General features: G+C 43.4%; 1 protein-coding gene across 1 annotated transcript in view; it reads left to right on the top strand.

Moving 5' to 3' along the window:
* The first annotated feature begins 909 nt into the window (after positions 1–909).
* SPOCK1 (SPARC (osteonectin), cwcv and kazal like domains proteoglycan 1) overlaps positions 910–19,036 on the top strand; it is a 509,861-nt gene continuing 491,734 nt past the window's right edge. Inside the window, exon 1 of the mRNA XM_049649233.1 lies at positions 910–1,095. Coding sequence (XP_049505190.1) covers positions 910–1,095 — 186 coding nt within the window. The remainder of the gene's footprint in view (positions 1,096–19,036) is intronic.

Below are 19,036 nucleotides of genomic sequence, written 5' to 3'. Positions count from 1 at the left end.
GCGGGCGGGCGGCACGGCAGCGCGCGGCCGCCAGGGGTCGCCAGAGGCCTCGGCTCGAGCGCTCGGGCTCCTCCGCCCGTGGTCGCCGCGCCCGAGCGAGCTAGAGAGCGAGCGGAGCCAGAGCGCTGCGGGCTCACAAAGCGGCCGGACGCGCGGCGGCGGGTGGCAGGAGCGTAGGAGAGCGAGCCGGCGGATCAGCCTCCTCCGCGACCGCGCCACACGAGCTCCAGCAACTCGGACGCGGGGACCCGGGCCGGCCCCCACGGTACGTGCCCCGCGGAACCTCGCGCCCCAACTTGGCGTAGTTGGGACCTCCCCGCGACCACCGGGAGGCTGGCAGGGGCAGGGCCTGGGGGTATCTCCGCGGGACCTTCTTGCCGAGGCTACAGGGCGGACGAGGGATTACCGCCCCCCCCCACCCCCAGCTGCGGGTACCTCCTCCCTCCACCCCGTGCCCCGTTTGGCCAGAGCCTGGGCTGCTGCTCGGATCCCTGTTCTCCCCCCTCCCTACCCCGGAGCTCTGGGCACCGTCTGTGGGAGTGCGGCTTGCCGATCCAGGAATCCGCGTTTTTGGGGAGGGGTGCTGAAGAAGCCGATTCGAGAGTAGCGGTCCGTGGGGCACCCGGAGAATAGGCGACAGATATCCTCTGTAGTTTGGTAGCAGCCCCTAATTTGTGACGCAGCCTCTTGATTTGTAACTAAGCCCCCCCATTCGTGAGAGGGCTCCCCGGCTCTCTCGATTCGCGACAGACGCCCCAGGTGTGCGAGGGATGACCCTTTTTCCGCCGTGAGATTCCCCAGTCCCTACAGCCAGGGCGGGTCGCCGAGGCTCCGAGACCTCGGTGCACCGCGAGGGGCTCGCCTGGCCCTGCCCTCCGGCTCACGCCCCTGCGTGCCCCCTGCCCGCAGATGCCGGCGATCGCGGTGCTGGCGGCGGCGGCCGCGGCGTGGTGCTTCCTCCAGGGCGAGAGCCGGCACCTGGACGCGCTCGCCGGAGGCGCGGGCCCCAACAACGGCAATTTCCTAGACAATGACCAGTGGCTGAGCACCGTCTCCCAGTACGACCGGGACAAGTACTGGAACCGCTTTCGAGACGTGAGTACCGCTGCTGGCAGGCCCTGCGGGGTCGAGGAGCCTCTGTGAGGGGGGGGGGGGCGCTGAGGGGGGGGGGGGGGGGGAAGGGCGCAGGCCCCTCCCCCCGGTGTTGGGGGGGGGGGGGTTCCCAGGCTGCATCTTGCCAGAGAAGAACTTTAAAAAGAACTTCGAAGGTGTGATGCTGTTTGCCTGTTACCTGTGGTCCAGGTGTGTGTAATCGTAGGACCGGGGGAGATAACTCAGTACGCATGGTAAGAACAGCAAGCAGCTTGGAGAGAGGCTCCCTAAGGTCCTCAATTCCCCTAACGTGGATGGTTGACTTTGCCGAGCCCCCTAGAGAACCTTCCTGGGGCAGCAGGGATTTGGACCATCTCTGGGCTGTGCCAGAAGAATCCCTGGTGCAGATGTTAGGTTTAGGGGTGAGCCCAGCTGATTTGTTCCAGGAGGATTGGAGGGTCGTGGCAACGGGCCTGAGAAAATGTGGATGGTGGTGCTGTGGAGGAGGTGTGGTGGTTTTGACCCTTGGAGTCTTTAGGGAAAGGGAGCAGGCCACTGATGGAGCTGGTCTTCTGCCCTGAAGATGAGCTTGGGTGGCAGAGGATTGCTCCTGTGGGGGGAGCCCTCGCAGGGGAGAAAGTTCCTCCTGGGCACCCACAGGCACATCTGCTGCCTGTTTCTTCCCCAAGGCTGGCTGTGGCTCCCCAGGTATGTCCCGGAGGATGCAGGACAAGAGGCACCTGGCACAGTCTTTCCAGCAGATGGCAACCCCCGGGTGCTGTGGGAGCTGCTTGCAGACAGCTCTTTCAAAGGCTGTCCCAGATGGTTGGGGCCATAGGCTTGCAGGGCACTGAGGAAGAACTTTTATGATCCTTGACATTAGCAATTCCTGCCCGTGAGAGAGAGGGACCCGCATTTCCGAGTCTCTGTTCTTCTTACAGGGTTCTTTCAGGCGGGAGATGTTTGGGAGTCACCATCCTTCACTGGATTTATCTTAGCCCCTGTCCTGGTCTTCCCAAACCCTCGCGGGGGGGAAAGCACGAGGAAATCCAGAGAATCCAGATAATTTCTTATACTTTCTAAAGAGCGCCTCTCCAGGCCCCGTTCCTGAGGAGCAGGCCTGCCCATAGCCTTGAGTGAGGGCTTACCCCTCCTCTCCCTCTTCGTCTTCCTCCTCTCTTTAGTTGGCTGTGGGCTGCTTTTCTTTGAAAGGTGCTTTCAAACACTTTCAGTGAACTTGGAGTTATTTTGAGCTTACTTAGGCAGCGGACTTCCTCTTTGCTTCTCCCAACCCTGAGATCCCTGGCACACCTCCCCGTGTCCCTGACCTGCTCTGTTAACCATCTTGCGTCCCCTTTCTGCTCAGCTCGGAGGAATCCTGCAGTGACTTTCTTTGCCTGAGGCTGAAAAGGATGCCAGAGTGCCCAAAGGGTGCCCCCAAAGAAGCATTCATTCATGGACTCAATAGGGTAGACATACTTTTGCTTTGTAAAATTTATTTTATTACATTTTGGGTAGAGTTGAGGGACAAGGCAGATGCTTCACCCTCCACGGCATGGAAGAATTGGGCCAGGTGCAGGGAAGGGACACCTTGCAGGTGCCTTGTTTTCCCTGGCCGCTCGGTCAAATTGAAAGCAGCTGTGCTCATTGGCCATTGGGGTGTGGAAAGGTTTACTGTGCTTTTGTGTCTGCTCAAGGTTTTCTAGTCTCATTGTATCATAAGCATGACATGATTCTTATCTCCCATCAAGCTTTAAATTTATAAAAGTTGAGCATTTCTTCATTTCTCATCTTTCTTGCAAATGGTGACATTTTTTATCCTTGGGTCAGTGTTGTCCCAAACCTGGGTGATCATGAAGCTTGCCTGGGATGTTTGTTAAATTACAACATGCAGATGCCTCTTCTGGAGAGTGTGATTCCATGCTTCCAGGATGACTGCTGGGAAACTATATTTTAAACATTCTAGGTAATTCTTAAGATGTTTAGGAGATACCATAGAGTGTGCCTTAAATAACGTAAAAATGTCCACAGTTTAATAAAAAGAGAGACGCTTTTGTGTTCAAATGCCATGCTTTTTTGTTTCTGGAGAATTTTAGGTGTTAATATTTTTAGCAGAATATATTCTTTTAAAATGATATTTTAATCCAGTATACCATTAAAAACATCTAAAAATGTTTAAAAAAACACCTCCAAACTGGTGTTATTATCAACCTTTTTATGTGCTTCATGGTGCGGGTGGAGGGGGGCGGTGTCTGATGATACCAGTCAGGTGTGGTTCAGATGTAATTTAATGCTATTAACCTCTTCAAAGTTGTGAAACTCAAACCAGCTACTCTTTTACTCCAAATCCAAGTATCTCCATTCGGTCATTTGCTTGGAGTAACTACAAAGCCTGTGTCCCCTGGGACCAGGGACTAAAAGGCTGCTTGCTTTAAAAACCAGATGTTCTGTGGACAAAGCCCCAGGGAACTGGGCACTTGCTCAGCCAGCCTGATTGTTTTTACAGAGCTATGTCTTGCTTAAGACTGACAAAGCTTAGCTTCTCTGCTAGTGTTTTTGTTGTTGGTTGAAGCCACTGATAACTTTGAGAGACTGTGTCCTGAGATTACTGTTATGATACTTGTCAATTTTTGAAAGTCACTGTGAAAGAAAATATCTTGCCTTTTCCTGGACTTATAACCTTTTTGCACTTTGGGGAGAGAGATTTAGAAGTGATTTTTGAACTTGTGAAACTGAAAACTAAGGGCTCCTTTCAGAGTTGATGATACCCATTGGTTGGTGTTCTTGGGCTAACTTTGAAATGGAAATGATGGCAGGCTGTGTGCTCCATGCTCCCTAGCCTATTGAGTGTGCTGTGACATTGCCAGTGATTGCTTGATAGCCACTACTTATCACTTGGAAGTCGTCCTATTGTTCTAGGTACACACATAATAACTGTATCCTTCTTTACAGAAATACATCTTTCACAACTGCTCCATGGCTTGTCTCCTGGAGTGATGGATTCAGGAGAAATAGGACACTGTTTAGATGTTAGGAGATGTTTGTTCCTAAATGTATTGATGGTCTGTTAGTTTGATTATCGTTATTTTTTAAAGATCAGCAGTTGGGATGTTTTGGTCCAATGGAAACTCAGACTTTTGCATAAATACAGTATTAAGAAGGAGAAGAAGGGGCTCCTGGGTGGCTCAGTCTGTTAAGCGTCTGACTTCGGCTCAGGTCATGATCTCATAGTCTGTGAGTTCGAGCCCCATGTCAGGCTCTGGGCTGATAGCTCAGAGCCTGGAGCCTGCTTCGGATTCTGTGTCTCCCTCTCACTCTGACCCTCTCCTATTCATGCTCTGTCTCTCTCTATCTCAAAAATAAATAAACGTTTAAAAAAAAAAAAGAAGGAGAAGATGAAGAAGGTAGATGTTTGTGTCTAGTTGTATGATAATTTCCAGCTTCCTATTGTCATGCATTTAACTTCTCTGTGGTTTGAGACTGAGGGGTCAAGATGTTAGAATCATTCCCTGGATTAAAAAAAAAATTATTTTAGAGATAGAGTGTGTGTGAGTGGAGGAGAGGGGTGGAGGGAGAGGGAGAGAGAGAGAGGGAGAATATCCCAAGTAGGCTCCATGCTCATTGTAGAGCTGGATGCAGGGCTCAATCCCGCGACCCTGGGATCATGACGTGAGCCGAAATCAAGAGTTGGATGCTCAACCGACTGAGTCACCCAAGCACCTCTCTGGATTTTTCCTCATTGCGATTTGGCTTTCCATAGTCATTCCTGCAAGGAAATTTTCCTCTTGTCATTCTTACATTCATTTGCACATTCATTCCAACCCATATTTAACTGTCTAGTGTGTGCGAGGCAGTGGGCTGTAAGGGTGAACATGACAAATAAGGTGGTTTCTTCTCTCAGTAACCTCTTGTTCACTGGAGGAAATCCTTTACCTTATGCTTTCATGCATTTCTCTCTTTTTAAGTTTTTTCTTATAAAGGTAATATGTTCTGGTTGTAATTAAAAAATTAAAACATTGCAGAAATAGGTGATACCTAACATTAACCAAGCATTTAGTGTGCCAGACATTGTTTAGGGTACTTTACATGTATTTTCTCATTTAATATTCATAAAAATTCTAGAAGTACTGTTCTTATCGACCATTCACTAAAAGATTAAGGCTCTTGTCCCAAGTTACAGAGCTAGGCTGTAGAGGAGCCTGGCCTGGACCCAGGTAGTCTGATTCCAGTTTCTTACTGTGCATGCAGTCAATTCAGACTGGAATGGACTTAGGGTGTGAGCCTCCATTGATAGGACATGGTAAGTCTTTCCAATTTTATGTCTGAGGACAGTCAGTGAAGAACCTTAGTTTGACACAAAGAAGAATGGAAGCCAGGTAGATACAACTTATTGTAGGGGTTACATTAGGGCTTATCTTCTGCTAATAACGAGCTTCTTATTTGATTAAAATAATATTGTTGCTTACACCAAACATGACATTTTCTTTCTTTTGCATACATGAAACTAGACTTGACATTTAACTCCAGGATAATTACCTTGGGCAGGCCTGAAGAATCAGAAATGTTGCCTTGGCTGGCATTTATCTTATTCCGAAGTGACCTGAGTTTGTAATTCTAATGAGACCACAAGGACCGGCCTGAATTCTTTTTCCTTTGGTGCACACTCTATGGGATTTGATGGTCTCCGTAGCAGAACTGGGGTGCCAGTGAGCATCTGATCTGCTCATTTGATTTTAACATCTCATCTGTAAGGAGTCTCAAGGGCAAACGGGGCTTATTGATAGAATAGTGGCTGGCTCAGTCAGTGGAGTTGGTGAGAGGTGGTGTGGCTTAGTGGATCAGTCATTAATCTGTCACCACAGAAACTTGGCTTGTAAAAGAGAGTAGCAGAAAATCATTTTGATTAAACAGGTTCAAGGAGACTTAAATGAGTTTGTGATCCTCTCTTTAATGAACCCACTATCTTAAATCCCCTGTACTAAATGACCACTGATAGAAATAATTATTTCACAGGAATCATGGTAAAGTGATGGTTTGGAAGTCCGTAAGCCTGAGACCATTCCTGTGTTTTCTCTCCTTATCTTCAGTTTGTCCTTGCCAGAGAAAACCTAGTTCTTGCCTGGCAAGGATAGTGGAGCTTCTTCACCCAGTTGACCTTCCTAGGTTGACTTCCCCTGCCTCTCCTAGTCCTTTCCCAGTCCTGCCCTGCAGGACTGCAGCTGAACTGGATTGCCGAGAGGTTAAGTCCTCTCCAGATGCTGATGAGATTATTTTCAAAAGCAAGAAGTGGTCCCAAATGGATCTTCAGGCCTTTATTACTCCCCTAGAGGAGTAGGACCTAATCATTAGGTCAACTATTTTACCTTGCTTGGAGAGACAAAGTAATGTTAGCAATTATATATTTTTGTAATAAATCATGTGTTATTTCCTTAATGTGTTTCAGACCAAACACATCTCAGTATCTAAATTTGAACACTTTCAAGGTGACTCATTTTACTTTTCTTTTGGTGAGGTGACTATAAATGTTCCTTAGGAAATTCCTCAGACCCAAGTTCAGAGTTGATCTCATCTCCCCAGATGAGATAACTACATATAAAATATATTTTCTGTTAAGAGATTAAATAATTTGCCCAAGGTTACAAGTATTTTCTCACCATATTTCATTTAATAGAAGGTGCCGTCACTTTTAAGATGTAGCATTTATGTGTACTTCTAAGAAGACAGTGCCCAGAATGAAGAATTCGGTAGACCCTTGGATGAAGCTAAGAGCCCAGAGGTCTACCTGCTCAGTGTAAAAGGTAAATGAGAAATGAACCCACCATGCAGAAAAAGGACCATAGCAAGGTGATTTGCAGGTTTTCCCTTGGAACTGGTGGATGGAGGGGAAAAAAAAATATGCCTCTGGCAATTCACAGTCTGACTCTTGTAGAGTTTCTTGTCTGAATTCATTCAACCACATGGCCTCTCCAAATCTTCGTTAATTAAATCTAAGGTGGTCAAATTGTCCTTTCTGAATCCCTGACTGCATTTGTTAAGTGGGGATAATAACACTCTTATTGGTGAGGACTCTAGATTTTAAGTGACTGAAATCTAGTTGAAGCTGGCTTAATTGGAAAGGAAAACTTACTTACCTATGTAACTGAAGAGTCTACTGATAAACATGGCTTTAGATAAGGTTGAATCCAGAGACTCAGGTTATATCATAGGACTTGGATGTGTGTGTCAATCAGTTTTCTCTCCCCTCACCCCGTAGTCTTTGGGCTTTCTTTTCCCTATTTTGGTTTTTTTCTCAGGCTAATGAATTCCATAATTAGTGGTGGTGGCTCATAGCAACTACAAATTTATATCATCGGACGGTTTTTATGTCTGAGCAAAATTCCCAGAATCGAGACTCATCAGATTCACCTATTGTATATACTTATCCCCCATCAGTCACTCTGGACAATTGGGGAGAATGTGCTGATTGTCCGGGACTGGGACCTGGGGATAAAGTGATGGTGAGGGCTCCATTGAATCACATAGTGACAGGGAGGGTTGAGAGGTAGCTCCTTAAGGGGAAGTGGATGTCCACTATGTTGACCAGCCTTCCAGGGTTGGCGTGAAGAGTTTAACTGGCTAATGCATGTGAAGCGCTTAGCACAGTGTCTGGTGTCATCATAAATGCTGAGCAGATGGAGGCTATTATTTTTATTAATATTAACAACTCCTACAGCACTTTATTATTCCTCAATTTATAGTTTGATTTGTTTATATTTTAGCTGTTTAAATCGTCGGATGCTTCCTGAAGAAAGAGCCTGAGTCTTATTATGCGTGGCACAGAATAGGTAGTGAGTAAGCATTGTGTTGACTTGAATTTTCCTAAGCATGACTCCTGATACATCCCTGGGGAAAGAAAGCCTATAAGAGAATTATAGACGTGTGCTTTTATAGTTTTTGATAGGCAGAAATTATATATCAGGCACAGATTGAAAAGTAGTGTTTTGAGGGACCTAATCTCTATCTCTAAGCTGGGACCTTACAACTTTATAAACCCTTTCAGGAGGCACTGTGGTATAGAGCTTGGTGTCCCTGGACCTTTGCTTTTAAGCTCCTCACAGAAGATTGCTCAGTGAGTGTTGGAATGAATTTGAGTAAATGAATGCATGAATGAATGAATGAGTGAATTATCCTGGACCAGGATTCTCCACACTTGCAGGATGGGGACAAGTAGTTCTTTGCAGAAGGGCCCAGCAGAAGGCTGGGCCCAGTAGGTCAGCTAGCTTTGGACACGTGTCTCTCTTTCTTTTAGTAACTGATAGTGGTTGTGGATACCAACAGGTGGGGGTGCTGTTGAGAATCCTGGGGAACCTCACAGGGAGACCGAACCCCCACACAGTCTGGGCACAGTTTCTGAATCTGTGAAAAGCTCTTTGAGCCTGAGTCCTGTCATGGTGAAGAGCCCACTTTTGACCTGAGCTCACCTTGCAGTCTTGCCAAGTATAAGCTTGGGTCTTTGGCCAGAGCTGCCCTTTCCTTATCTATACAAGTAGAGCAATCATAGCTTCTTGGTGCCGCTTGGGGGAGGATAAGTAAGATCATGATGCAAAGTAGGTGTTCGTGCTCTTTGAGTGGCTGGTATACCTGCTCTTCTGATTTGCTTTCCGAAGGTCACTTCTCTTGTGCCCTGTGAGTGTGAGTGAATTGTTGGCACATGGCTTCAGATGTTGTTTTCTGTCTCATGTCTTAGGGAAATGTTGGGGCCATTTCTTCTATTATCCTTGACCTTATCTACCTTCCTTGCCCCTTGGGATGGCTGTGTGAGGTTCCGTGTGGTTCTCTGTTAATTTCCTTCCAGTTGCAGCTCCTGGCACAGAACACCTTCCCATTATGTTTCACATCATCACCAGACTTCCTGAAGCTGGCAGCTCCTCCTGATGTATCTGAGAGGGGCTTTGTGCCCAGCTGTGCCTGAAATCCTAGTTCTGTGAAGGGCTCCCCAGGGAGCTCTGTTCTGCTGGCTAAGCTCTAATTGGTATCCCTTTTAACGGTAAACTCTGATCCAGTTGCCTGTAGCCCATCTCAAAAGGTATAAACCATCTTGTGCTTCAGAGTGATCCAGGCTGGCTTGGGGGAAGATGGAGTTCCGCATTACTGTCCTTGAGGAAATTCCTGCAGGGTCTAGCAAATGCTTCTGTTTGGTGTTCAGGAGTCCCCAAGCTCCTGGTTTGGCTTTAGAACCAAGAGGAAAGTACTCATAGGGTTGGCCAGGCCTTTGTTACTTCACTCCTCCAGCGTAGCTCTTCAGTTCTAGATCATGACAGGCTCTCAGAGGACCTGTAATTCACTAAAGGCAAAGCAGGTTGGCTCTGGTTGAGGGAAACCCAAACAATAAAAAATAGCCAATGCAGAGCATGGTGTACCCTCCTGCAGACATGGTTTGTACCCTCCTGGGATTTACCATCTAGTGTGGCAAACAGGTAAATCATCACAAAATCACCATTCGGGTACAGTAGCCAAAAGTGCTATCAGGTAGAGAGGTACAGATGCCTTGAGACTGTGTAAAGGGGAGGGGGGGAGCTAATCAACTCTTTTGGTCAGGGAATGCATCCCTGAGAAAGCCATTGGAGCTGCTAGGTGGCGGATGACAGGAGTGAGCCAGGTGAGGAGAAGAGGTGGTTGTATTCGGGGTATCCTGTGGCGAGAGCAAGTCCAAAGATCCCGAAGTGGGAAGACACTGATGTGTTTCCATTAGACACGTTTGCCCTGGGATTCTGTTAAGCAGCAAGCTCTCCTCTAGTTGATTTAAAAATCGCACTTTGCACGTTTTCAGTTTAACACATATTTTGGGGGCAGGGGAATGAGTCAAGTGACAAGTGTGGTGTGCAGATGGGCCAGGTCCTTGGAAGGATGGCCTGTTTGTCCCCCCTCTCTGTTGGCTTTGATAGCCATCTCTGCTGTGTCAGATCCCTCACTTTGCCTCCCCCTTTGCAGAAAGTACCTCTTTCTCTTTTAGTGTCTGTGGCCATGTGCTTCTCCTTCCCTTGGTGGTCCAGTGTTCTGGGCTGTGGCACTCCAGTAACTGCTGCTGCTCTTTAGAAATAAAGGCACCCTGGAATTTCTGGATGGGGTGATGATTTGTGAAGTATTTATTTCAACAACGAGACTGGTTTATATGGGCTGGTCCTTGTTCCTCTCCCCATTCCCTTCCCATGTTACCATTGCTGAGAACAAAGTGGGTGCCAGGCTTGGAGGCCAAGGATGAAAACCAAGATTTCCACCCTCAAGGGTCACAGTTTAGGGGGAGAGACGGACACGCATGTGCTTCTTTTAGCCCCATGTCAGAGTGCTGAGTGGTGTGGGGCATTTCATAGCCCCTGCTTCTGGGTCTTCCTAGGTCTATGACAGACATGACAATAAAGGTTTCTTTCTAGGGAGGTAAAAATGAATTACTGGAGATTCTTCTGGAAGGATAATATTAAAGTCCACATCCACTTGATTGGGCTGCTCTTCTTAGGATCCTATACAAATACGTCCCTCAAGAGACTCTCTCTCTTGATCTTTTAAATTTTTTTTTTTTAATTTGGCGTACTGGGAAAGGGAGGAAGGAAGGACGTCTTATACGACTGTTTGTAATAATTTGCGAACTCTTCCTGTGTGATCTGCAACACGTCACACTACAGAGGGCACTGTCAACATTCCCCAGCATAATTATGTGGTGGGTGAACAGGCATTTATGCAAAGTCCGTTGATGCCTGTGATTGGAGCAGGGAAGCAGAACTTCCTGCGGGCATTCCAGGCAGTCTTTGTGCAGATAAAACATAGAGAAAACAACTATCCAGAGACTATAAGCCTCCCCTTTTCTGTTTTAGCTCTCTCCTTTCTCTGCCACCATTCATTTAAATTCAAATCAGTTTATATATAGTGTAGTATTGATTTCAGGAGTAGGGCCCCGTAGAATCCATACAACACCTAGTGCTCATCCCAACAAGTTCCCTCCTTAATGCCTATTGGCCATTTAGCCACCCCACCCCTCCCCATGACCCAACACCCCTCCAGCAACCCTCAGTTTGTTCTCTGTATTTAAGAGTCTCTTATGGTTTGCCTCCGTCTCTGTTTTTATCTTATTTTTCCTTCCCTTCACCCATGTTCATCTGTTGTTTCTTAAATCCCACATATGAGTGAAATCATGTGAGATTTGTCTTTCTCTGCCTGACTTACTTTGCTTAGCATAATACCCTCTAGTTCCAACCATGTAGTTGCAAATTCTGTCCCACCCTTTAGATGGAATTGCTGTAACTCTGCTTTAAAAAAGGCCAGGCCAAGTTGTAGGTGACTAGGCATGGCCAAGGCAAAAGGGGGAAATGCCTTTCAGACACCCATCTTCATAATCTTGAAACATCGCCACTGGTCTTGTTTAAAATGTAGATTTCAGCCTCCCCAGTCCAGAGCATAGTCTTCAGTAGGTCAAAGGTGACACCTAGGAAGCTGCATTTTACATAGGCAGAGCAGATAATTGTGATGCAGGTAATTTTCAGGCTGTATTTCTAGAAAAAATCCTGGAGAGTTATTATGTATCCTAAATACCCAACACCAAGAGATCCAATGAATAATAAAATTTTAGACAAAATGAGCATTTTGTCCAATAGTAAATGACTGTGAGTGCCATATTTTCCCCGTAGGCCAACAGGGCTACTGTTGATTCCAGTAGAAAGAAGGGTTTTGCTTTTCGTTGTGTATATCTCCATAGATCTCAGTGGCAGTCATTGTTATGAGGTGCTCTGGGAGTGGGATAACAATGGACTCGATTGGCTTCTAGGGACACGTGTACATGTGAGCATAGTGAAATTGACCTGGGGCCTTCTAACATGATAAAGTCCTAGGGATCCTCTCAATAAATCTTAATATCTCTAAAGGAGCCTGAACCCAGCCAGTGCTGGGCTAACTTTGTATCTTCTCTAGCAGAATTGATAGGTTTTGTGCACACTGAAGGAAACTGACTCTGACATTGACTTTAGTGTACAGAGAAATGAGCATTGAAGCTTAAGTGGCGCTAAGAGTATGTAATAAGGAATGGTGGATATTACACAGAATATCTACTTTCACAGAGGTGTGATTTTGCGCATGGGGTTGCAGATACTGGTTGGTGGAAGCACAGAGAAGGTCTGAGGGATGTGGGTCGGACAGTGATACTCCTTGCAGCTCTCTTTTTGGTGTATTAATTTTTTTGATGATTTGGACAGATAATTTTGGAAAGATCAGAGGACTCCAGAAGCAAAGACTCATTAAAGGTGAGAACATTTTTGAGGATCATCAGGACATGGTAGCACTCCTTGTTCTAAAGCCATTGCACTGCCCACTGAACAACCTCTCAAACTTTGCTTTACCCTGTGTTACTGAATTTCTTCTAATTAATGTACCTAAAACTGATGAATGGATAAATAAGATGTTGTTTGTATATACAGTGGAATACTACTTGGCAATGAGAAAGAATGAAATCTGGCCATTTGCAGTAACATGGATGGAACTGGAGGGTATTATGCTAAGTGAAATAAGACAGTCAGAGACAGATAAATGTTTTCACTCATATGTGGATCTTGAGAAACTTAACAGAAGACCATCCGGGAGGGGAAGGGGAAACAAAGTTACAGAGAGGGAAGGAGGCAAACCATAAGAGACTCTTAAATACTGAGAACAAACTGAGGGTTGATGGGGGGTGAGTAGAGGGGAAAGTGGGTGATGGACATGGAGGAGGGCACTTGTTGAGATGAGCCCTGGGTGTTGTATGGAAGCCAATTTGAAAATAAATTTTATATTTAAAAAAACTCATTGCCAAGAAGGAGAAAATTGTTAATGGATGATAAATGAATAGATTTATGTGGCTACTTGGGGTCTTTCCATAGCCCCAATGTTAAGGGACCGTTGGGTAGTTTCCATGTCTTTTTATGCTCATTGGATATGATGATTCTTTTGTGACATTGGTGGGTTTGGTTGGCTGGTTGGTGTCCAGAACTTTAATTAGGCTAAGGTGTCATTTCCTGTCTCAATCAGCTACTTTTGCTTTGAGTCTGGATCTGGTCTACAACCTTTGACCAGCTGACTTGAATAAGACCTATGCCATTTTCAATGAATGAGAGAATAAAAATGTTATACCTGGTAAAGACAAATTGTGTGATTTTTCTTTACGTGACAGAATTGATGGTATAAAATTTTTTCTTACCTCAGAAAGACCTTTACATATGTTTTTAAAAATGCTTTGTTTCTCTCCATGGTCATCCTGGACCTAGATCCTTGCCTTTCTAGTAACCAGATCCTGGTACACAGATTCAGTAGTTGTGTTTGGTCACGTATTCATATATTCCTACCGGAGATACTTACTGGCCAGGGTGTTACGTACTTGACACTGTGCTGGCTATTTAGGATGTAGCAGGGAGTGAAAAAAAGCTGATTCATGTCCTCTGGAATCTGCAGGTTCCTTGTCTGAGATAAAGTGAAGACGAAGGGGTGCTTGTCATCTGGGGACCTATTGGGGGTTGTTGTGCAAAGGAAAAGGCCTGGCCTACAAAGGAACCAGAGCAGTCCTGGCAAGCTGGACATCCGGAGGCATCGTTACCTGAGCCATGTCTCTCTGTGGAAAAGTAGCATAAGCCTTCATCTGTGAATCTGTCTAGAGGTCAGGCCATGTCAGCCTATCTGACTGACACACATGGGTTGCCTCTGCTGTTTTGCCTAAGTTGAGGAACCCAGGCAGTGCCAGCAGAAGGGTGCTAGTTGGTACAGTTGAGGTGGAGCATTTAGATGAGACAGGACTTGATGTGTATGAATGCTGAAGTGTGGTGTTTCGCCTTGTCTGTCCTGTAGGTAAAGGTCTGGCTTGGTAGGGAGTATGTTTCATTGGAGTATAACATACTTCCAGCAAAAGTGCCAATCGTGCGTGTACTACTGCTTGGTGTACTTTCATAAAGTGAACACACTTACACAACCATCAACCAGGTCAACAGACAGAACATTATCAGCATCTGAGCAGTCTGTTTTGTGTCCCTTGCTGTCATGGCCTGTCCCTGTCTAGCTGAGAACACTCCTGACTTGTAACTCTATAGACTAGTTCTGTCTGTTTTTATACTTTTATAACGGAGTTCTATTTTTTTGCCTGTCTGCTTTTGCCCAACATCACATTTGTGATACACCGTGTGTCATTCTGCTTTGTTATTCTCATCGCTGTGTGAATATTCCATAATTTATATGTTTTATTATTTTTTAAGTATTTAATTCCAGTAGAGTTAACATACGGTGTTATATTAGTTTCAGGTGTACAGTATTTAGCACTTCTGTACCTTTTACTCAGTGCTTATAAAGATGTGTGTGCTCTCCGTCCACTTAACCTGCTTCACCTCCCCCCCCCCAACCCCCGCCCCACCATCTGCCCTCTGGTAACCATCACTTTGTTCTCCGTAGTTAAAAGTCTGTTTTTCAGTTTGTCATTGTTTTCTTTCTTTGTTTTGTTTCTTAAATTCCACATATGAATGAAATCATATTGTGTTTGTCTTTCTCTGACTTACATCACTCAGAATTATAACCAATAGATTCATCCTTGTTGCAACTGGCAAAATGCCTTTCTGTTTTATGGCTAAGTGTTAATTCATTCCACATCTTCTTTATTCCTTCATCTGCCAGCAGACACTTGGATGGCTTGATAATTTGGCTATTGTCAATGCTGCAATAAACACAGGGGTGCCTCTATCTTTTCAAATTAGTGTTTTTGATTTCTTGGGGTAAGAACTCAGTAGAATTGCTAGATCATATGGAAATTGGATTTTGAAATTTTTGAGGAACCTCACTACTGTCTTCCACAGTGGCTGCACCAGTTTGCACTCCCACTAACTGTGCATGAGGGAGTGTTCCTTTTTCTCCACATCCTCACCAACACTTGGTGTTTCTGATTTTTGCCATTCTGGCAAATGTGAGGCGGTAACTCATCATGGTTTTGATTTGCATTTCCCTGATGGTGAGTGATGTTGAGCATTTTTTCATGTGTCCTGTTAACCATCTGTATATCTTTTTTAGAGAGATGTCTGTTTATGTCTTCTTCCCATTTTTAAAAATTGGATTATTTGTGTTTATGTTGAGTTGTACAAATTGTTTACATATTTTGGATACTAACCATTTATACGATATGTCATTTGTAAATATCTTCTCCATTAAGTAGGTTGCCTGTTTTGTTGTTTCCTTTGCTCTGCAGAAGCCTTTTATTTTGGTGTAGTCCCAATAGTTTATTTTTGCTTTTATTTCCCTTGCCTCAGGAAACATATCTAGAAATGTTATTATAGCCATTGTCAGAGAAATTACTGCCTGTATTTTTTTGCAGAATTTTTATGGTTTCAGGTCTCACATTTAGGTACTTAATCCACTTTGAGTTTATTTTGTGTATGGTGTAAGAAAGTGGTTTAGTTTCATTTTTTTGTGTTTAGTTGTCCAGTTTTCCAACACCATTTGTTGAAGAGACTGTCTTTTCCCCCATTGCATATTCTTGCCTCCTTTGTCGAAGATTAATTGGCCATATAATCATGGGCTCATTTCTGGGCTATCTGTTCTGTTCTATGGACCTATGTGTCTATTTTTGTGCCAGTACCATACTGTTTTGATTACTGTAGCTTTGTAGTATATCTTAAAGTCTGGGATTATAATACTTCTAGCTTCTTATTTTTTCATATTGCTTTGGTTATTTGGGGTATTTTGTGGTTCCATACAGATTTTAGGATTGTTTGTTCTAGTTCTTTGAAAAATGTTGTCATTTTGATAGAGGTTGCATTAAATACGTAGTTTGCTTTGGTAGTATAGACTTTTTAACAGTACTTTTTCTCCCAAACCATGAGCACGCTATATCTTTCCATTTGTTGATTTCATCTTCATTTTCTTTCATCAGCATTTTAAAGTTTTCAGAGTACAGATCTTTCACCTCCGTGGTTAAGTTTATTCTTAGGTATTTCATTATTTGTGGTACAATTGTAGATGGTATTGTTTTGTTAATTTCTTCTACTCTTTCATTATAATTGTATGTAATGCAGTAAATTTCTGTATATTGATTTTGTATCCTCTGACTTTACTGAATTCATTTATCAATTCTAGTAGTTTTTTGGTGAAGTCTTTAGGATTTTCTGTATATAGTATCCTGTCCTCTGTAAATTGTGAAAGTTTTAGTTCTTTCTTACCAATTTTGATGTGTTTTATTTATTTTTCTTATCTGACAGTTGTGGCTATGACTTCCAGTACTATGTTGAATAAAAGTGGTGAGAATGGACTTCCTTGTCTTGTTCCTGACCTTAGGGGAAAGGCCATCAGTTTTTCATCATTGAGTATGATGGTGATTGTGGGTTTTTCATAGATGGCCTTTATTATCTTGAGTTATGTTTCTTCTAAATGTTTACTACTTTGTTGAGGGTTTTTATCATGAGTGGGTGTCGTACTTTGTCAAATGCTTTTTCTGCATCTGTTGAAATGATTGTATGGTTTTTATCCTTTTTCTTTTTCATGTGATGTATCATGTTGATTAATTTACAAGTATTGAACCATTCTTGCTCCCAGGAATAAATCGTACTCAATCATGGTGCATGATTTATTAAAATGTATTGTTGAATTAAGTTTGCTGTTATTTTTTTGAGGATTTCTGTATCTATATTCATCAGGGATATTGGTCTATAGTTCTCTTCTTTTGTAGTTTTCTCTACCTGGTTTTGGTATCAGGGAATGCTGGCCATATAGAATGAAATTGGAAGCTTTCTCTCCTCTTCAGGTTTTCTTGGAATAGTTTGAGAAGAATGGGTATTAATTTTACTTTAAATGTTTGGTAGAATTAACCTGTAAAGCAATGTGGTTCTGGACTTTTGGGAGTTTTTTGATTAATGATTTAATTTTATTGTTGGTAATTGGTCTGTTGAAATTTTCTATTTCTTTCTCCTTCACTTTTGGGATGTTTTATGTTTCTGGGGATTCATCCATTTCTTCTAGGTTGCCCAATTTGTTGCCATATAATTTTTCATAATCTCTTATAATCCTTATTTCTGTTGTGTCCGTTGTTATTTCACTTTAATTTTTCACTTTGAGTCTTCAGGTTTTTTTTTTTTTTTTCTTAATATAACTAAGGCTTATCAATTTTGTTGATCTTTTTTTTAAGGACTAGCTCCTGGTTTCATTGATAGGTTGTTTTTTTTGTTTCTATTTTATTTCTGCTCTCATTTTCACTACTTCCTTCCTTGTACTGTTTTGGGGTTTGTTCTTCTTTTTCTACCTCCTTTAGGTGTAAGGTTGGGTTGTTTATTTGAGCTTTTTCTTCTTGAGATAGGCCTGTATTGCTATAAACATCCCTCTTACAACAGCTTTTGTTGCATCTCAAAGATTTTTGGATCACTCTGTTGTCATTTTCATTGGTCTCCATGTATTTTTTATTTCCTCTTTGATTTCTTGGTTGACTCCTTCATTGTTTAATAGTATGTTATTTAACTTCCATGCATTTGTGCTCATTCCTGATTTTTTCTTGTGTTTGATTTGTAATTTCATAGCATTGCGGTCAGAGAGATACCTGATATGACTTAAGGCTTTTAGAATTTGTTGAGAGTCGTTTTGTGGCCTAATATGTGATCTGTTCTTGAGAATGTTCCATGTGCCCTTGAAAAAAATACGTACTCTGCTGTTTTAGGATGAAATGTTCTGAATAATATGTTAGATCCATCTGGTCCAGTATGTCATTGAAAGCCACTGTTTGCGTATTTATTTCCTGTTTGGGTGATCTATCCATTGATGTAAGTGGGGGTGTTGAAGTCTGCTGTTATTGTATTACTATTGATTACTTCCTTTATGCTTGTTACTAGTTTCTTTATGTATTTAGTGCTTCCATTTTGGGTGCATAAATATTTACAATTGTTAGATCTTGTTGGATTGTTTCCTTTATGATTATATAGTGTGGTTCTTTGTCTCTTGTTACAGTCTTTGTTTTAAAGTTTTTTTCTTTTCTTTTTTCCCCCCCAATATCAGTAGTGCTACCCTGGCTTTCTTTTCACTTCCCTTCACCTTCAATCTGTATTTGTCTTTAGGTCTGAAATAAGTCTCTTGTAGGCATCATATGGATGGGTCTTGGTTTTTGTATCCATTCCATCACCCTGTGTCTTTAGTCCTTTAATATTCAGAGTAATAATTGATACGTATGTACTTACTTTTGGTTTATGGGTGTTTTTGTAGTTCTTCTCTGTTCCTTTCTTCTCTCAGGTTTGTTGGCATTCTTTAGTGATATCCTTGGATTCTTTTCCCTTTTTAATTTTTTAATTTTTTTAATGTTTATTTATTTTGGGGGGTGGAAGGGCAGATAGATGGAGAGAGAGCATCCCAGGCAGGCTCCATGCTGTCAGTGCAGAGCTTGACATGGACCTCGATCTCAAACTGTGAAATCATGACCTGAGCTGAAATCAAGACTCAGATGCTCAACCAACTGAGTCACCCAGGTGCTCTCCTTTCTCTCTTTTCTAAAAATTTTAATTTCAATATAGTTAATATACACTGTTAAATTATTTTCAGGTGTACAATATAGTGATTCATTAATTCTGTGTATTCTGTGCTCATCAGGATACGTGTACTCTTTTTTTTTTTTTTAATTTTTTTTTTAACGTTTTTTATTTATTTTTGAGACAGAGAGACAGAGCATGAACGGGGGAGGGGCAGAGAGAGAGGGAGACACAGAATCGGAAGCAGGCTCCAGGCTCTGAGCCATCAGCCCAGAGCCCGATGCGGGGCTCGAACTCACAGACTGTGAGATCGTGACCTGAGCTGAAGTCGGACGCTTAACCGACTGAGCCACCCAGGCGCCCTGATACATGTACTCTTAATCCCCTTTACCTATTACACCCATTCCCCCACCCACCTCTTCTCTGGTAACCATCAGTACTCTAAAAGACTCTAAAAGGTCTGTTTTGGTTTATCC

This window comes from Panthera uncia (assembly GCF_023721935.1).
Source record: "Panthera uncia isolate 11264 chromosome A1 unlocalized genomic scaffold, Puncia_PCG_1.0 HiC_scaffold_17, whole genome shotgun sequence".
NCBI lineage: Eukaryota > Metazoa > Chordata > Mammalia > Carnivora > Felidae > Panthera > Panthera uncia.
This window is presented reverse-complemented; position numbering and strand designations above follow the sequence as displayed.